The sequence below is a fragment of the Chiloscyllium punctatum genome, chromosome 42 (assembly GCF_047496795.1).
Source record: "Chiloscyllium punctatum isolate Juve2018m chromosome 42, sChiPun1.3, whole genome shotgun sequence".
Taxonomy (NCBI): domain Eukaryota; kingdom Metazoa; phylum Chordata; class Chondrichthyes; order Orectolobiformes; family Hemiscylliidae; genus Chiloscyllium; species Chiloscyllium punctatum.
This window is the reverse complement of record NC_092780.1, coordinates 45,185,056-45,203,592: the sequence shown is the minus strand read 5'-3', so window position 1 is coordinate 45,203,592 and position 18,537 is coordinate 45,185,056. Positions and strand designations below refer to the sequence as shown.

General features: G+C 46.8%; 1 protein-coding gene across 5 annotated transcripts in view; it reads right to left on the bottom strand.

Annotated features, from left to right (window-relative positions):
• The window catches only part of kansl1b (KAT8 regulatory NSL complex subunit 1b), a 307,114-nt gene that overhangs the window by 186,451 nt on the left and 102,126 nt on the right, over window positions 1-18,537 (bottom strand). For all 5 annotated transcript variants that reach the window (XM_072561887.1, XM_072561890.1, XM_072561889.1 and 2 more), the window contains one exon: window positions 8,623-10,012. In XM_072561887.1, coding sequence (XP_072417988.1) covers window positions 8,623-9,938 — 1,316 coding nt within the window. In that variant the 5' untranslated portion in view covers window positions 9,939-10,012. The remainder of the gene's footprint in view (window positions 1-8,622; window positions 10,013-18,537) is intronic.

Sequence of the window (18,537 nt, the reverse complement as noted above, 5' to 3'; positions counted from 1 at the left end):
AACTGGGAGAGAACACACACACCCAACCCCCTTACAGACACACACACACACACACACACCCAACCACCTTACAGACATACACCAAACCCCGTCACAGACACACAACCGACCCCCTTACAGAAACATACCCAATCCCCTCCCACACACATGCACCCAAACCCCCTCACAGAAACACACCCAACCCACTTACAGACACACACCCAACACCCTCACACACACCCAACCCTCACAGACACGCAGCCAAGCCCCCTCACAGAAACGCACCCAAACCCCCTCACAGACACGCACCCAAACCCCCTCCCACACATGCACCCAAACCCCCTCACAGAAACACACCCAACCCTCTTACAGACACACACCCAAACCCCTCACACACACGCACCCAAACCCCCTCACAGAAACACACCCAAACCCCCTCACAGACACGCACACAAACCCCCTCACAGACACGCACACAAACCCCCTCACACGCCCGCAACTCCCTCACACGCCCCCAACCCCCTCACAGACAGACACACACACACCCCCAACCCCCTCAGACACGCACCCACACCTCCAACCCCCTCTCAGACACCCACCCCAACCCCCTCACACGCACCCAACCCCCACACACACCCCCAACCCCCTCACATGCACCCAAACCCCCAACCCCCTCACACACACGCACTCACACCCCCAACCCCCTCACAGACACCCACCCCAACGCCCTAACACGCACCCAACCCCCACACACACCCCCAACCCTCTTACAGACACGCACCCAAACCCCCTCACACGCACCCAACCCCCTCACAGACACGCACACACCCCCCCAACCCCCTCACAGACACGCACCCACACCCCCAACCCCCTCACAGACACCCACCCCAACCCCCACACACACCCCCAACCCTCTTACAGACACACCCCCAACCCCCTCACAGACATGCACCCCAACCCCCTCACAGACACCCACCCCCAACCCCCACACACACCCCCAACCCTCTTACAGACACACACCCAACCCCCTCACACACACGCACCCAAACCCCACACAGACACGCACCCAAACCCCTCACAGACACGCACACAAACCCCCTCACACGCACCCAACCGCCTCAGACACGCACCCCAATCCCCTCACACGCACCCAACCCCCTCACAGACACGCACCCCAACCCCCTCACAGACACGCACCCCAACCCCCTCACAGACACGCACCCCAACCCCCTCACAGACACGCACCCCAACCCCCTCACAGACACGCACCCAAACCCCCTCACAGACACGCACCCAAACCCCCCAGACACGCACCCCAACCCCCACACACGCACCCCAACCCCCACACACGCACCCAACCCCCACACAGACACGCACCCCAAGCCCCTCACAGACACGCACCCCAACCCCCACACAGACACGCAGCCCAACCCCCACACAGACACGCACCCCAACCCCCACACAGACACGCACCCCAACCCCCACACAGACACGCACCCCAACCCCCACACACGCACCCCAACCCCCTCACAGACACACACCCAAACCACCTCACACGCACCCAACCCCCTCAGACACGCACCCCAATCCCCTACACACGCACCCAACCCCCTCACAGACACGCACCCCAACCCCCTCACAGACACGCACCCACACCCCCAACCCCCTCACAGACACCCACCCAAACCACCTCACACGCACCCAACCCCCTCAGACACGCACCCCAATCCCCGACACACGCACCCAACCCCCTCACAGACACGCACCCCAACCCCCAACCCCCTCACAGACACCCACCCCAACACCCTCACACGCATCCACCCAAACCACCTCACACGCACCCAACCCCCTCAGACACGCGCCCCAATCCCCTACACACGCACCCCAACCCCCTCACAGACACGCACCCACACCCCCAACCCCCTCACAGACACGTACCCAACCCCCTCAGACACGCACCCCAACCCCCTCGCAGACACGCACCCCTACCCCCTCGCAGACACCCACCCCTACCCCCTCGCAGACACCCACCCCTACCCCCTCGCAGACACCCACCCCTACCCCCTCGCAGACACCCACCCCTACCCCCTCGCAGACACCCACCCCTACCCCCTCGCAGACACCCACCCCTACCCCCTCGCAGACACCCACCCCTACCCCCTCAGAGACACGCACACACCCCCCCCAACCCCCTCAGAGACACGCACACACCGCCCCCAACCCCCTCAGAGACACGCACACACCGCCCCCAACCCCCTCAGAGACACGCACACACCCCCCCCCAACCCCCTCACAGACACCTCCCCAACCCCCTCACAGACACGCACACACCCCCCCAACCCCCTCACAGACACCCCCCCCAACCCCCTCACAGACACGCACACACCCCCCCCAACGCCCTCACAGACACGCACACACCCCCCCCAACGCCCTCACAGACACGCACACACCCCCCCCAACCCCCTCACAGACACCCCCCCAACCCCCTCACAGACACCCCCCCAACCCCCTCACAGACACGCACACACACCCCCAACCCCCTCACAGACACGCACACACCCCCCCCAACCCCCTCACAGACACCCCCCCACCCCCCCAACCCCCTCACAGACACCCCCCCCAACCCCCTCACAGACACCCCCCCACCCCCCCCAACCCCCTCACAGACACCCCCCCCAACCCCCTCACAGACACCCCCCCCAACCCCCTCACAGACACCCCCCCCCAACCCCCTCACAGACACCCCCCCCAACCCCCTCACAGACACCCCCCCCAACCCCCTCACAGACACCCCCCCCCAACCCCCTCACAGACACCCCCCCCCAACCCCCTCACAGACACCCCCCCCCAACCCCCTCACAGACACCCCCCCCCCAACCCCCTCACAGACACCCCCCCCCCAACCCCCTCACAGACACCCCCCCCCAACCCCCTCACAGACACCCCCCCCCCAACCCCCTCACAGACACCCCCCCCCACCCCCTCACAGACACCCCCCCCAACCCCCTCACAGACACCCCCCCCAACCCCCTCACAGACACCCCCCCCCAACCCCCTCACAGACACCCCCCCCAACCCCCTCACAGACACCCCCCCCCAACCCCCTCACAGACACCCCCCCCCAACCCCCTCACAGACACCCCCCCCCAACCCCCTCACAGACACCCCCCCCCAACCCCCTCACAGACACCCCCCCCAACCCCCTCACAGACACCCCCCCCAACCCCCTCACAGACACCCCCCCCCAACCCCCTCACAGACACCCCCCCCCAACCCCCTCACAGACACCCCCCCCAACCCCCTCACAGACACCCACCCTTACAGACAAGCACGCACGCACCCACCCTTACAGACAGGCACGCACCCACCCTTACAGACACACACACACCCACGCACCCACCCTTACAGACACACACCCACGCACCCACCCTTACAGACACACACCCACGCACCCACCCTTACACAGACACACACACACACACCCTCTCAGAGATTTAGACCACTCGACACTCTCACAACCCCCCCAACCCAGACAGATAGAAAGACACACAGACCCACATGCACATATACACACATATATTTGTGGGGTGAATTTGTACTTGCAGAGTAACCTTGTCCTTTGCTCAAAAACTGCTTGAATTCATGTAAAACACCTATCTCACTTTTTAGATTAGAATCAATCTAAACATCATGGCAGAGACAGAGAACACAGGCGGCTAACACCTTTAACATATTGTCTAGTTTACACCAATTGTTAAAGTTAATCTGAGAATGCAACTTTTAAAAAAGGTTTGGTGATTTACATATGAAAGAAGTGAAACTATCATGGTATTTGAACTGATGAAAGACTCAACAGACAATCAAGGTATTTTTCAATGTATAATTTCAGTTACATCACTTTACGTTTTTGCTATAAATTCAGTGTCCTCCACAACCACCTGATCAAGGAGTGGCACTCCGTAAACTAGTGTGCTTCCAATTAAACCTGTTTGACTATAACCTGGTGTTGTGAGATTTTTAGAGTTGTACATTCCAGTCCAACACCAGCATCTCCAAATCAATGAACAACTGCTTCCCCTATGGCTTGCTAATGGAAAAACACTTGCATTATAGCAAGATTCTACACTGCTGCCAGACAGCTCTAAGGATAACAGTCACATTGCCGTAAAGGTTTATGTAATTTGGTACGATGTAAGGGTCTAAACTGATGATGCATATGGCCACACCCTATTCAAATTGGCTGGTCTTGTACCATTGCTGTCACAAGTACACCACAAACAGCAGCAACTTCTAACTAAAGCCAAAGCAAAGTGAAATCATGAAATAGCTGTACAGTCATCAAGTGAGAAGAATGAAGGTTAAAAGCCAGTTCAAACTGTACAATGTTACCGAAGGGTGAACCTGATAGTTAGGGTGACTGCAATAGCTGATTGGTTCAAAAACTTTCATTTGGATAGGATTCATGAAAAGCATTTAAGTGAACTTTGAAAAATATCATGGAATACAACACAGATGTAAATTAAAAATTTTCCAGGACTTTTTCATTCCTTCACAGTCTGAGATTCTACTTTCACACATGTAAATATTCTAGACATTTAGAAGACATGGCTTAGACCTCAATAGCCGGTGTAAAATCAATCTTCAAAGCATGGCAAAATTCTAAGCAGTCAAGTTCACATGTAGCAATGGATAGTTGGACCAATTCAAGTCAAAAAATAGCTTTCGACATAGTAAGTAGTTAAGGGTGCAGCAGTTATGGCAGCAATAAAAGATGATTGGCTGCAACATGATCGTGCCTGCATCCTGAACGTGTTTGCACCAAAACACCTTTTTCACACAGTTGAAACCAGAATGTTTTTACCTTTAAACATGAACTGGATGGTAAATGTGTAATCAAGGAAAGCAAAGCAAAGAACATGTCATAGAGTCATAGAGATGCACAGCATGGAAACAGACCCTTCAATCCAACATATCCATGCTGACCAGATATCCTAACCCAATCTAGTCTCATTTGCCAGCACCCGGCCCATATCCCTCCAAACCCCTCCTATTCATATACCCATCCAAATGCCTCTTAAATGTTGCAATTGCACCAGCCTCCACCACATCCTCTGGCAGCTCATTCCATACACGTACCACTCTCTGCGTGAAAAGGTTGCCCCTTAGGTCTCTTTTATATCTTTCCCCTCTCACCCTAAACCTATGCCCTCTAGTTCTGGACTCCCCCACCCCAGGGAAAAGACTTTGTCTATTTATCCTATCCATGCCCCTCAATTTTCTAAACCTCTATAAGGTCACCCCTCAGCCTCTGACACTCCAGGGAAAACAGGTCCAGCCTGTTCAGCCTCTCCCTATGGCTCAAATCCTCCAACCCTGGCAACATCCGTGTAAATCTTTTCTGAACCCTTTCAAGTTTCACAACATCTTTCCAATAGGCAGGAGTTCAGAATTGCACGCAATATTCCAACAGTGGCCTAACCAATGTCCTGTACTCAATACTCTTACCAATAAAAGAAAGCATACCAAACGCCTTCTTCACTATCCCATCTACCTGCGGCTCCACTTCAAAGGAACTATGAACCTGCACTCCAAGGTGTCTTTGTTCACCAACACTCCCTTGGACCTTACCATTAAGTGTATAAGTCCTGTTAAGATGTGCTTTCTCAAAATGCAGCACCTCGCATTTATCTAAATTCAACTCCATCTGCCACTTCTCAGCTCATTGGCCCATCTGGTCCAGATCCTGTTGTAATCTGAGGTCACCTCCAATGTTGGTGTCATCTGCAAACTTACTAACTGTACCTCTTATGCTCGCATCCAAATCATTTATGACAATGACAAAAAGTAGAGGATCCAGCACCGATCCTGTGGCACTCTACTGGTCACAGGCCTCCAGTCTGAAAAACAACCCTCCACCACCACCCTCTGTCTTCTACCTTTGAGCCAGTTCTGTATCCAAATGGCTAGTTCTCCCTGTATTCCATGAGATCTAACCTTGCTAATCAGTCTCCCATGGGGAACCTTGTCAAACGCCATATAGATCACATCTTCTGCTCTGCCCTCATCAATCTTCTTCGTTACTTCTTCAAGAAACTCAATTAAGTTTGTGAGACATGGTTTCCCACACACAAAGCCATGTTGACTATCCCTAATCAGTCCTTGCCTTTCCAAATACATGTTCATCCTGTCACTCAGGATTCCCTCCAACAACTTGTCCACCACCGAGGTCAGGCTCAGCAGTTTATAGTTCCCTGGCTTGTCTTTACCACTCTTCTTAAACAGTAGCACCACGTTTGCCAACCTCCAGTCTTCCGGCACCTCACCTGTGACTATCGATGATACAAATATCTCAGCAAGAGGCCCAGCAATCACTTCTCTAGCTTCCCACAGAGTTCTCGGGTACACCTGATCAGGTCCTGGGGAATTATCCTAACTTTAACCATTTCAAGACATACAGCACTTCCTCCTCTGTCATATGGACATTTTGCAAGATGTCACCATCTGTTTCCCTACAGTCTATATCTTCCATATCCTTTTCACAGTAAATACTGATGCAAAATATTCATTTGGTATCTCCCCCATTTTCTGTGGCTCCACACAAAGGCCACCTTGCTGATCTTTGAGGGGCCCTATTCTCTCCCTAGTTATCCTTTTGTCCTTAATATATTTGTAAAAACCCTTTGGATTCTCCTTAATTCTATTTGCCAAAGCTATCTCATGTCCCCATTTTGCCCTCCTGATTTCCCTCTTAAGTATACTCCTACTTTCTTTATACTCTTCTAAGGATTCACCCAATCTCTCCTGTCTATACCTGACATATGCTTCCTTCTTTTTCTGAACTAAACCCTCAATTTCTTCCGTCATCCAGCATTCCCCATACCCACCAGCCTTCCCTTTCACCCTGACAGGAATATACTTTCTCTGGATTCTTGTTATCTCATTTCTGAAGGCTTCCCATTTTCCATCCATCCCTTTCCTTGCGAACATCTGCCTCCAATCAGCTTTCAAAAGTTCTTGCCTAATACCGTCAAAATTGGCCTTTCTCCAATTTAGAAATTCAACTTTTAGACCTGGTCTATCCTTTTCCATCGTTATTTTAAAACAAATAGAACTATGGTCACTGGCCCCAAAGTGCTCCCCCACTGACACCTCAGTCACCTGCCCTGCCTTATTTCCCAAGAGTCGGTGAAGCTTTGCACCTTCTCTAGTCGGTACATCCACGTACTCAATCAGAAAATTGTCTTGTACACACTTAAGGAATTCCTCTCCATCTAAACCTTTAACACTATGGCAGTCCCAGTCGACGTTTGGAAAGTTAAAATCCCCTACTATAACTACCCTATTATTCTTACAGATAGCTGTGATCTCCTTACAAGTTTGTTTCTCAATTTTCGTCTGACTGTTAGGTGGTCGATAATACAATCCCAATAAGGTGATCATCCCTTTCTTATTTCTCTGTTAAGCTGCCAGCCCTGCCTATCCCTGAGCCATGTTTCTGTAATTGCTATTATATCCCAGTCCCATGCTCCTAACCATGCCCTGAGTTCATCTGCCATCCCTGTTAAGCCCCTTGCATTGAAATAAATGCAGGTCAATTTATTAATTCCACCTTGTCCCTGCCTGCCCTGACTGTTTGACTCACTTCTGTTCTCAACTGTACCAGTGTCAGGTACAGTTTCCTCTTTCCTCACTACCTCCCTGGGTCCCACCCCCTCACTTTACTAGTTTAAATCCTCTCAAGCAGTTCACTGCATAGTCTGTGCTAACATTTCTCAGGAAAGTGAAGAAAACTTAACAGATACAGGCAACTGCCCCAAGTATCTGGATAATTCTAGCCTCAAGCATAATTCTGGCATTGCCCCACAAATTCTTGGCGAAGCTCCAGCTAATGGATTAGGGACAATTAGGAATTAAGAAAATAATCAATGACACCTCATTGTCAAAGTCAAGGTTTTTGATAAGATAGAAGAGAACAACCCAACTGCTCTAACAGCCGTCTTTATGATGGAGGAAGAGAATGCACTGGGACTTTGCACTGAAAACATGTCTGACTCTACTGGCAACATGGCAGACTTGAGCAGTGATCCAAAGACAGCAGTCAAGCACAAAATGAGGTTTTCAGAACAAGTCCTGTTTTTTAAACACCACTGACTGTAAAAGGGCAGGTATGAACAAACTGAAAAATAATTTTTCACATATCTACTGCATCACTGTTTGTACAATGCAAGCCAGCCTGTGGCTATTAACTGGCAAGTGTAAAGATATTGCTTTTTTTTAACCTAAACCAAATACAGCCTGAAAATCCATTTATATCGAAATCTGTAATGTTCTCATGACCAATCTACATAACAACAACCCAGTGTTTAACCAAGCAACCCGCTTAAGCAATTATACTGGTTACCATCCTTTCAATACCTGATGATTCCTTTTTCTGCCCCTTTCTAAGGAGTAGGCTATCCCCAACTCCCAGGTCTAATTTAAATCTTTAAGAACATCACCAGTTGTAGCCAAAAAACAATTTCACAGCGGAAGATTCTACGATATTCTGAAAAGTAGGACAAAGATATTTGAAGTACTTTCCATCATGACATCTACAAAGCATCTACGAAGGTATCAGATGTAAGTCCTTTATGTTATACTTACACAGGTGCCTGATACTGCTCCATTCCCACTTTGGCAAATAATTCCTCTTCAGTGTCAGATTCTCCACCAGAACTGCTCTCAGTAACATCCGAATCAAACGCATTCTCACTGAACCGTAGCTTTGAGTCAGAACTTGAAACAAATTTTTCAATCCCTTTAGACACCGAACTGCTCTTAAAGAAATTTGCCAATGTTTCCGAAACATTTTCACCCCCTTTCCGTGAGGCAGAATCTGATTTACAAGCGAAAACCAACTGCTGATTTCGCAGCGACCCATCCTGACGTTTCAGACAGTCCAAGTGGGGAAGTCTGTGTACAGTTTTCTCCACAAATCCTCCAAGTTGCTGTTGAACGTGACGCTCCACCTGCTTTGCCTGAACAACTTCTAGTCTTTTCCGAAGCCTACAAGCCCTTCTTTCAATTTCACTTTGCCTAGTTTGAGCCAGCAGCGTCCTACTATGAACCTCAGTATCCAGAATGTTCACGGAACTTGGTTTTGAGGCCGAAGACTTGCAATCAACAGAATTTACACAAACTGTACTAAGTGAGCTTCCTGTTGAGAATAAAAGTTTATTATTACCAACACCATTTTCTCCAAATTCTGGGTGCCTGATGGCCTCAGAGTTGGATAAATCCTCAGTGATAGGGTTTAACTCTTCGAAAGTGCTTTCTTCTCCTGCCACTTCCCTTGTTGTTATATTGCTATTCAAAGCCAATTTGCTAGAATCTTCTACTTGGTTGGACCCAACGTGTGGCAGCTCTGGGTAAACTGCTTTTCCCACAACTTCTGCACTGTTCAGATCAGAATCTGAGCGTATATTAACAGCAGACTTCTTGGCCAAGCCATTGACTGGTGGTTGTGGGGGTAAGGGCAGTGAAGGTTGGTTGCTACTTGCACTCATTGTTTTCAAAAGGCTAGGAGAAAATTCCAAGGCAGGTTGCCCGTCAATCAGCTCTGCCCTAATTACACCGGTGTCCAGTAATGAATGTGACAATATGGTATGAGACTTGATGACTGCGTGCTTGCTGAAAGATCCTTGGAGTTTCACCGATTCTGGGGGAGGAGGTGGACGAGATGCTGCATCAAGACAGCGGTATGGGGATACCAATTTGCAGTGATCTTCACTCCTAGAGTTTTTCCGAAAATCCAGACTGTGGTCGTCTGCAAAGGCTTTCCTTTTGGAATTGTTAAGGGAATTGCTGTTATCACGGTCCGCTGTGCCTGATGGAGAGAGGGAGGAAGATGGAGTTGCCAGTTTGAATCTATGGTGAGCTTCAGTTGCCGCTTCTGTGAGAGCGGGCGCCATCGCAGCCATGCAGCGCTGAGACCCAGACACACTGGCCTCTCCAACCACAGAGGCCAGCTCCACTCCCTCCTCCTGCTGCTAGCCTGTAATGAAACAAAACAGAAATTAAAAACGCATCACAAAAAAAACTTACTAACACATCCTTCAATACTAACTGTTCCTTCTTATTCACAAAATCATGAATATAAAATCTTAGACTCAACATGACTGCTTTCACTTTTATCTTTTTGTATTAAGGATGCTAAGTTACAGGATAAATCGAAGTGCAAAGTAAATGGAATTTAGTGCAAAACAAAACAGAACTTTGTGAACTACTGGATTAAATGATAGTCTCCTTCAAAGGACCATGAAACGGACACTGAATATCAAGACGTTAACAATCGGAAATGACTGTATCCAAATATGAAATTCATTCTACACTGAAATCATTTTTAAAAAACTGTGCTGCCGGGCCTTATTGGGAAAAAGGAATAGAAAGTGTGCACAGCAGAACTCTCAAAAAAAGTTGTGGGCAACATCTTAATATTATAACACCTTCCGTATTATCTAAAATTTTGAAACCGAGCTGATGTCAACTGAGGCCAGGAGTTCTAAACAACTGAGCCAAACAGGACTTAGCAATAGACTTTTCATATTATTTCAAAATGTCAGGGAAAACAAATTAACTTATAATACATTCCTAACATTATTAACACTTAGATCATGTGATGGTGCCAAGAATGGAATCACATACAAGCCAGTGCTCAATGTTATCTTCTCCTGACTGTGTTAACTATCTTTGGCTCTGATTATATCTTCTAGAGCACCTTGCCCCACATAAGTAAAATGTATAACTTCCATGTCTTTATTTTAAGCTGACTTCCTCTCATCAGCTTCTCGTGAGAAGACGATAAGTATTTTTTCATGCAACGTTCAATACCTTCCCACGTCTCATTCACATTAGTTATTCCAAGCAAATTTTAACAATTGGCGTGCCAGGTGCTGCATTTTGGAAAAGCAAATCAGAGCAGGATTTATCTACTTAATTATAAGGTCCTGGGGAGTGTTGCTTAACCAAGAGACCTTGGAGTGCAGATTCATAGCCCCTTGAAAGTGGAGTCAGAGGTAGAAAGGATAGCGAAGGTGGCATTTGGTACACTTTCCTTTATTGGTCAGAGGATTGAATATAGGAGTTTGGAGGTCATGTTGCGGCTGTACAGGACATTGGTTAGGCCATTTTTGGAATATTATGGGCAATTCTGGTCTCCTTCCTATTGGAAGGATGCAGTGAATTTTCAAAGGGTTCAGAGAGGACTTACAAGAATGATGCCAGGGTTGGACGATTTGAGCTAAGAAAAAGCTAAATAAGCTGGCACAGTTTTCCCTAGAGCGTTGGAGGGTCTATAAACCTTAGAGGTTGATAAAATCATGTGGAGCATGGATACGATAAATAGACAAAGATCCTTTCCCTGGGGTGTGCAAGTCCGGAACGAGCATGCACAGGTTTAGGCTGAGAGGGTAAAGATATAAAAGGGGCAACTTTTTCACACAGAGAGCGATGCATGTATGGAATGAGCTGCCAGAGGAAGTGGTGGAGGCGAGTACATTACAACATTTAAAAGGCATCTGGATGGTTATATGAAAAGGAAGGGTTTAGAGGGATATGGGCCAAGTGCTGGCAAATGGGATTAGATTAAGTTTGGATATCTGGTCGGCATGGACGAGTTGGACCAAAGTGTCTGTTTCCATGTTGTACATCTCTATGACTCTGACTGTCAGGTATCACAGTGAACAAAAGTGAAAATGATAACTGATTTCTCAATCCCTTCCAAATCAAGAACAACTTTAACATAGTGCTCTTTCAGAAGGTGACAAAACAGACTACAGAAGGGAGGTAGAAGACCTGGAAAAATGGGGCACTGAGAACAACCTAGCTCTCAATGCCGGCAAAACCAAGGGACTCATTATTGACTTTCGGTGGGATGTTACTTATGCCCCCCCCGCTACATATTAACAGCACAGAGGTGGAACAAGTGGAGAGTGTCAAGTTCCTGAGAGTGGTCATCTACAACAAGCTTTCTTCGACTCTTCATGTGAATGCATTGGTTACAAAGGCCCAACATCATCTCTTCTTCCTCAGGCAGTTCAGGAAATTTTATAGCTGTGCCATTGAGAGCATTCTGTCTGGATCTATCACTACCTGGTATGGCAACTGTACCATTCAATGTCGGAGACGGCTACAGAGAGTAGTAAACTTGGCCCAGACAATCACAAAGGCCAACCTCTCATCTATTTCATTCATCTACTCGGCCCACTGTCAAAGAAAGGTTGCCAGCATTCTCAAAGATCCACTAAACCCTGGCAATCTTTTTCTACAACCTCTACCATCAGGGAGAAGGGACAGAAGCCTGGACACATGCACCAGCCAGTTTCAAAACAGTTGCTATTCTACTGTTGTTAGAATACTGCATGGACTCTCAATCTCTTAACATTCGTCTGTACCTGTGTTTTTGTTTTTGCTGCTGTTTACCTATTATTTACTATCTGTGCTACTTAGCTATGTGATCTGCCTGTACTGCTTGCAAGACAAAGCTCTTCACTGTACCTCGGTACACGTGACAATAAATTCAATTCAGACAAATCCATCCCTTATCAAGACGTGGGAGCAAGAAAAAAGAAACCAAGATCTGACCTTTGTTCCATCTAATATTCTATGAAGTTTTCATGACCAATTAAAAATTTCATCTTTTTTCTTTGAATACATCATGAACTCTTGGCAAACCATTTACAAACTCCAACACTTGGCCAGATATGTTGTGACTTGTGGTAACCCTAATCCAAAAGGCAACACATCTGACAAAGCACACACGAGTGAAGGACATTCTGACCTGCTCAAATCAACACTGGCTGACCACAATCCCAAAGTTGAGAAAGAACAAAATTTTAAAGCCAAAGTTGCTGGTTGCGAATAGCCACATCATTTTGATCTCATTGTATTCCAAGTGACCTGCATGAATTGATCAGGTTTAACCAAATATATCCTCAGATTCAATCATCTAGTTAACAACCTTAAGGCGAGCGAATTTGGAGAAGATTTATAGCTCAGGTCGAGGTTCTGGATCCAAGTTTGTTCGCTGAGCTGGAAGATTCATTTTCATAAACATTTCGTCAGTATACTCGGAAACAGTCAGCGAGCCTCTGGCCAACAACTGGTGTTATGACCCATTTTCAATTTGTGTGTTTTGGTTTCCTTGGGTTGGTAATGTCATTTCCTGTGGTGATGTCAATTCCTGTTTTTTCTTCCTCAGAGTGTGGTAAATGGGGTCCAAGTTAATGCATTTCTTTAGAGAGTTCCGGTTGGAATGCCAAGCTTCTAGGAATTCTCGTTCTCGTCTCAGACAAAACATGTCCAGAAACCCTCGCCACTCTCCCCTACATCAAAGACATCTCAGAAATGACTGTCAGACGACTCGGACCTCTTGGTATCATGCTAGCCCACAAACCCACCAACACACTACAACAGCAGCTAATGAAGTTGAAAGACACCGTACAGACAGCAAGCAAAACGAACGTCATTTACAAAATACATTGCAAGAACTGTAACAAATAGAGAATAGACCACCCAACCTGGGTAAAATTCCGAAGAACTGCAGATGCTGTAAATCATAAACAAAAACAGAAGTTGCTGGAAATGCTCAGCAGGTCTGGCAGCATCTATGAAGAAAGATCAACGTTAAGATTTTCGATCCGGTTCAAAGGAAGGGTCACCGGACCCGAAACATTAACTCTGATTTCTCTTAACAGAAGCTGCCAGACTTGCTGAGCTTTTCCAACAACTTCTTTTTTGACCTTGTCAAGGTACTGCAGAATATGAAAGGAATAATTGTCAATCTTGTTACCTAAGACCTCTTTGGGGAGAGTTACTATAATATGATAGAGTTCTTCATTAAGATCTCGAGTCATGTTGTTAATTCTGAGACTACGTTAAGAAAACTACAAATGATCTGAGGCACAAGTCAACTATGATAAATTGGAGACCATTACTTAAAAGGGACAACACTGGATAAGCAAATTGCAAACACTTAGTGCACAGAGGGTCTGTAATCATTGTTCAATCTTGTTTGGCGTAAAAATCAAATCAGAAAAGTAGCCTGAAAGCAGAAATTAACGATGGTATTGCATTCAAAGAAGAGGCGTGCTAAGTGGCCAAATGAACAACAGACCTGAGGACTGGGAGCAATTCAGATTTCAAAAGGACAAAGGGATTCAAAAAGCGGGGAAATACAGAATGACCACAAGCTTGCAAAGTGATTATAAAAACTTCTGCTAGTATGTGAAGAAAATCAGTATTAGTGTGGAAATGGCTTTGGGGAAACAGATGGGATTAAAGACTGATAAACCCTCAGGGCCTAATCATCTACATCAAAGCACTGAGGAAGTCAGTCTCAAAATATTGGATGCATTGGTGATCATCTGGAACAGTTGCTCTGGATTGAGGGGTGCTGATATCATCTACACTTTTCAAAAACGGGAGACAGAGAAGATAAGGAAATACACACCGGTTAGCATGACATCGTTAGTGGAAAACTACTAAAATCCATCATAAAACATTAAAAAGCAGAGTGCTGGGAAAACACTATAAGGAAAATCATGTTAGACAAATCGTTAGGGGCTTTTTTGATCTAAGTAATAACGTTGATAATGAGAAACAAGTTTATGTAGTTGCCTTGGACTTTCAAAAGGTTTTGATATGGTCTCACTTAAGATGTTAGCATGTAAAACTGTAGCACCATGGGATAGACATAGTGTACTGACACGACACAAAACTGGCTGGCAGACAGAAAACCGAGAAAGACAAGGGTCTTTTTCCAAGTGGCAGGCAGTGACCAGGAGTGGACTGTGGGGATCAGTCCTTGGACCCCAGCTATCCACAATGTATCATTCATTTAGATGAGGGAGCCAAATGGAATATTACCATTTTGCAGGCCACACAAAACGGGGTGGAGGGTGACCTCTGAGGAGAATACAGAGATGCTTCGCTGTGATTCCAACAAGTTGAGTTACTGGGCAAATGCATAGCTGATGAAGTATAATGTAGATAAATGCAAGACTCAGTCTTTGGTAGCAAGAACAGGAAGGCACAAGCACAGTCTTATTTACAGTTTGAATACTGTTGGTCCACACAGCAGGCACAACTGGCATTTGCTCTCCATAAGGCAGAGAAAACATTCGCAGGAACAAATTTAGCATACCAAATTGAAAGATGCAAAAGCAAATCAGTTTCGTTTTGAACAAATTTGGACAGAAACAATGGAGAAAGTAAAAGAACTCGTGTTATTCTCCTGTTGGTGCAAGCAATTGTGTGCTGATAGACGGAAGGAGTGTTAGTGATGACCAAGAATGAAATAGATTGTCACAGAAGAATGGTCCCTTCAGAACGTGGAAAAGGGAGAGGAAAATTGAGTTTGGTGCTACCATCATGAGGGAGGTGATGGAAATGGTCAATATGTGGTTGAATACATTGGGACATGGGATTCTGGAAGGGAGAGGATGGGTGTGAGCATCTTCTTCAACATAGAATTATAGAATAGTGAGAACTAAGTATGCACTGTCGATCAGAGGCAAAAGACTCTGCGAACTACACTTGGAGGGTGATCTTCAGTCCAGGGTCAAAGAAAGATCAGTGAGCATAAAAGATTGCATATAACCTCCATAGATGTGACAGAGAAATTGGAGGGAATGCAATAGATTCTTGATGGGAATGTACTCAAAGTAGCAGTTTTTCTTCCCTTTCTCTTCCTTTAGTTGCACTTGGACTACTATGCAGCCATTAAAACTTGATCTGGAAACAAGTATTTTTCCTTCTCCACTCACCAGCTGTTTGCACTTTGAACCTTGGATATTTCACCTCTCCTGTGCCCACCCTTTCAAAGCTTCTGACCGCCTCCTTAAACAACTTATAGTTGTAAACAACATTTCCATCTTTCCTCAGCTCTCAAAGCATCACAGACTCGATACACCATCTGTTTGTCTCTACAGATGCTGTCAGATCCACTTGCCTTTATTAGTTAAGGCAGAGAGCTTTTAAGAGCAGGGAGGTTATGCTGGAACTGTATAAAACGTACAATCAGTGCTGGGTCCACTACATATAAATGATTTGGATGTGAGCATAAGAGGTATAGTTAGTAAGTTTGCAGATGACACCAAAACTGGAGGTGTAGTGGACAGTGAAGGAGGTTACCTCAGATTACAATGGAATCTTGACCAGATGGGCCAATGGGCTGAGAAGGGGCAGGTGGAGTTTAATTCAGATAAATGTGAGGTGCTGCATTTTGGGAAAGCAAATCTTAGCAGGACGTATATACTTAATGGTAAGATCCTAAGAAGTGTTGCTGGATAAAGAGACCTTCGAGTGCAGGTTCATAGCTCCTTGAAAGTGGAGTTGCAGGTAGATAGGATAGTGAAGGTGGTGCTTGGTGCACTTTCCTTTATCAGTCAGAGTATTGAGTACAGGAGTTGGGAGGTCATGCTGTGGCTGTGCAGGACATTGGTCAGGCCACTGTTGGAATATTTCGTGAAATTCTGGTCTCCTTCCTATCGGAAGGATGTCGTGAATTTTCAAAGGGTTCAGAAAGGATTTACAAGGATGTTGCCAGGGTTGGAGGATTTGAGCTATATGGAGTGGTTGAATAGGTTAGGGCTGTTTTTCCTGGTGCATGGGAGGCTGAGATTTACAAAATTATAAGGGGCATGTTTAGGGTGAATAGACAAGGTCTCTTCCTTGGGTAGGGAAGAGTCCAAAACGAGACAGCATAGGTTTATGCTGAGAGAGAAAAGATTTAATCGGGACCCAAGGGGTAATGTTTTCAAACAGAGGATGGTGCGTGTTTGCAAGGAGCTGCTAAAGGAAGTGGAGGAGGCTGGTACAATTACAACATTTAAAAGGCTTCCAGATGGGCTTATGAATAGGAAGGGTTTAGAGGAATTTGGGCCAAATGTTGGTTTATTTATGAGATCTGGTCGGCATGGACCAGTTAGACCGAAGGGGCTGTTCCCATGACTCTATAACCCAAAGATATTTTTGACAATAGACGAAGAGGACCAAACCTTTACCGCAAAGTCCCCAACATCACATATGACTGTTTTCAATGAATCCAGTTCAGTCCTTGAAGTAATCGCGAAAAAGGTCTGAGGGATATTGCAGAAGCTGTGATCATGCAAAAACAACAGTATGATGGCACAATGGTTAGCACTGCTGCCTCCAAGTACCAGGGACCCAGGTTCAATTCCAGCCTTGGGTGACTGCCTGAATGGAGCTTGCATCCTGTCCCTGTGTCAGTGCTAGTGCTCCAATTTCTTCCCGCAGTCCAAAAATGTACAAGGTCAGGGGGACTGGCTGCACTAAAATTGCCCCAGTGTGCAGCGATGTGCAGAATAAATGGATTAGCCATGGTGAAAGTGAGGACTTCGGACGCTGGAGATCACAGTCACTTGACTGTGTGGTGCTGGAAAAGCACAGCCAGTCAGGCAGCATTAGAGGAGCAGGAGAATGGACGTTTTGGGTAGGAACCCTTCATCAGGAATGAAGCTTGTGGGCCGGGGCTGCTGAGAGATAAGAGCAAGGAGGTGAGGCTGGGTGGGGAAGGTAGCTGAGAATGCAATAGGTATTTAAGGTGGGGGAGAAGGTGATAGGTAAGAGAGGAGGGTGAAGCGGATAAATGGACAAGAAGGTGAGGGAGAGTTTGAGGCTTGGGACTGGGATAATGTTGGGGGGGGATGGGAACTGAGGAAACTGGTGAAATCCACATTAATCCCATGTGGTTGCAGGGTCCCAAGGTGGAAGATGAGGCATTCTTTCTCCAGACATCAGGTGGTGACGGTTTGATGAAGGAGGCCCAGAACCTGTGTGTCCTTAGCAGAGTGAGAGGGGAAGTTGAAGTGTTCAGCCACGGTGCGGTGGATTGGTTGGTGCAGGTGTCCCAGAGGTGTTCTCTGAAACGATCCACAAGTTGGCGTTGTCTCCCCAATGTAGAGACGACCATTTCAGGTGCAACGGATACAGGAGATGACATTGGTGGAGGTACAGGTAAATTTCTGTCTGATGTGGAAGGATCCTTTGGAGCCTTGGACAGAGGTTGCTCATGAGCAGAGGTTTTGCACTTGTTCATGGATGTGACGAGAGAGTTGAGGTGGTAATGGTCTGTTCATAATGCTGATATAAGTGGGGAGGGAAATATATCCCTCATGGTGGGGTCTGTTTTTAGGTGGATTAAGCATGGTACATTGTGGGGTTTGGAGGCTGGCTCAGAGTGGCATGCTCTTTGGAGAGTCGGTGCAGACTTGACAGGTCCATTTGGGTCCAACATCCTCTCATTGGTCGGAAACATAAACTGATAGTTGACAAGTGTTTTTGTGACTGGAAAGTCATTTTGGGTGGAGGTTCCGCAGGACTCAATATCAAGTTTTTTGCTTTCTATGGTATTTTTGAAGTAACTGGATGCAAATGTTGGGGCATGATCAAGAAGTTTACAGATGACAAAGATACGGTTGTTTAATTGACAATGAGGAAATCAACACACTAGTCTGGTGGACAGAGGAGTGGTACATGAAATTCAACCCAGAAAAATGA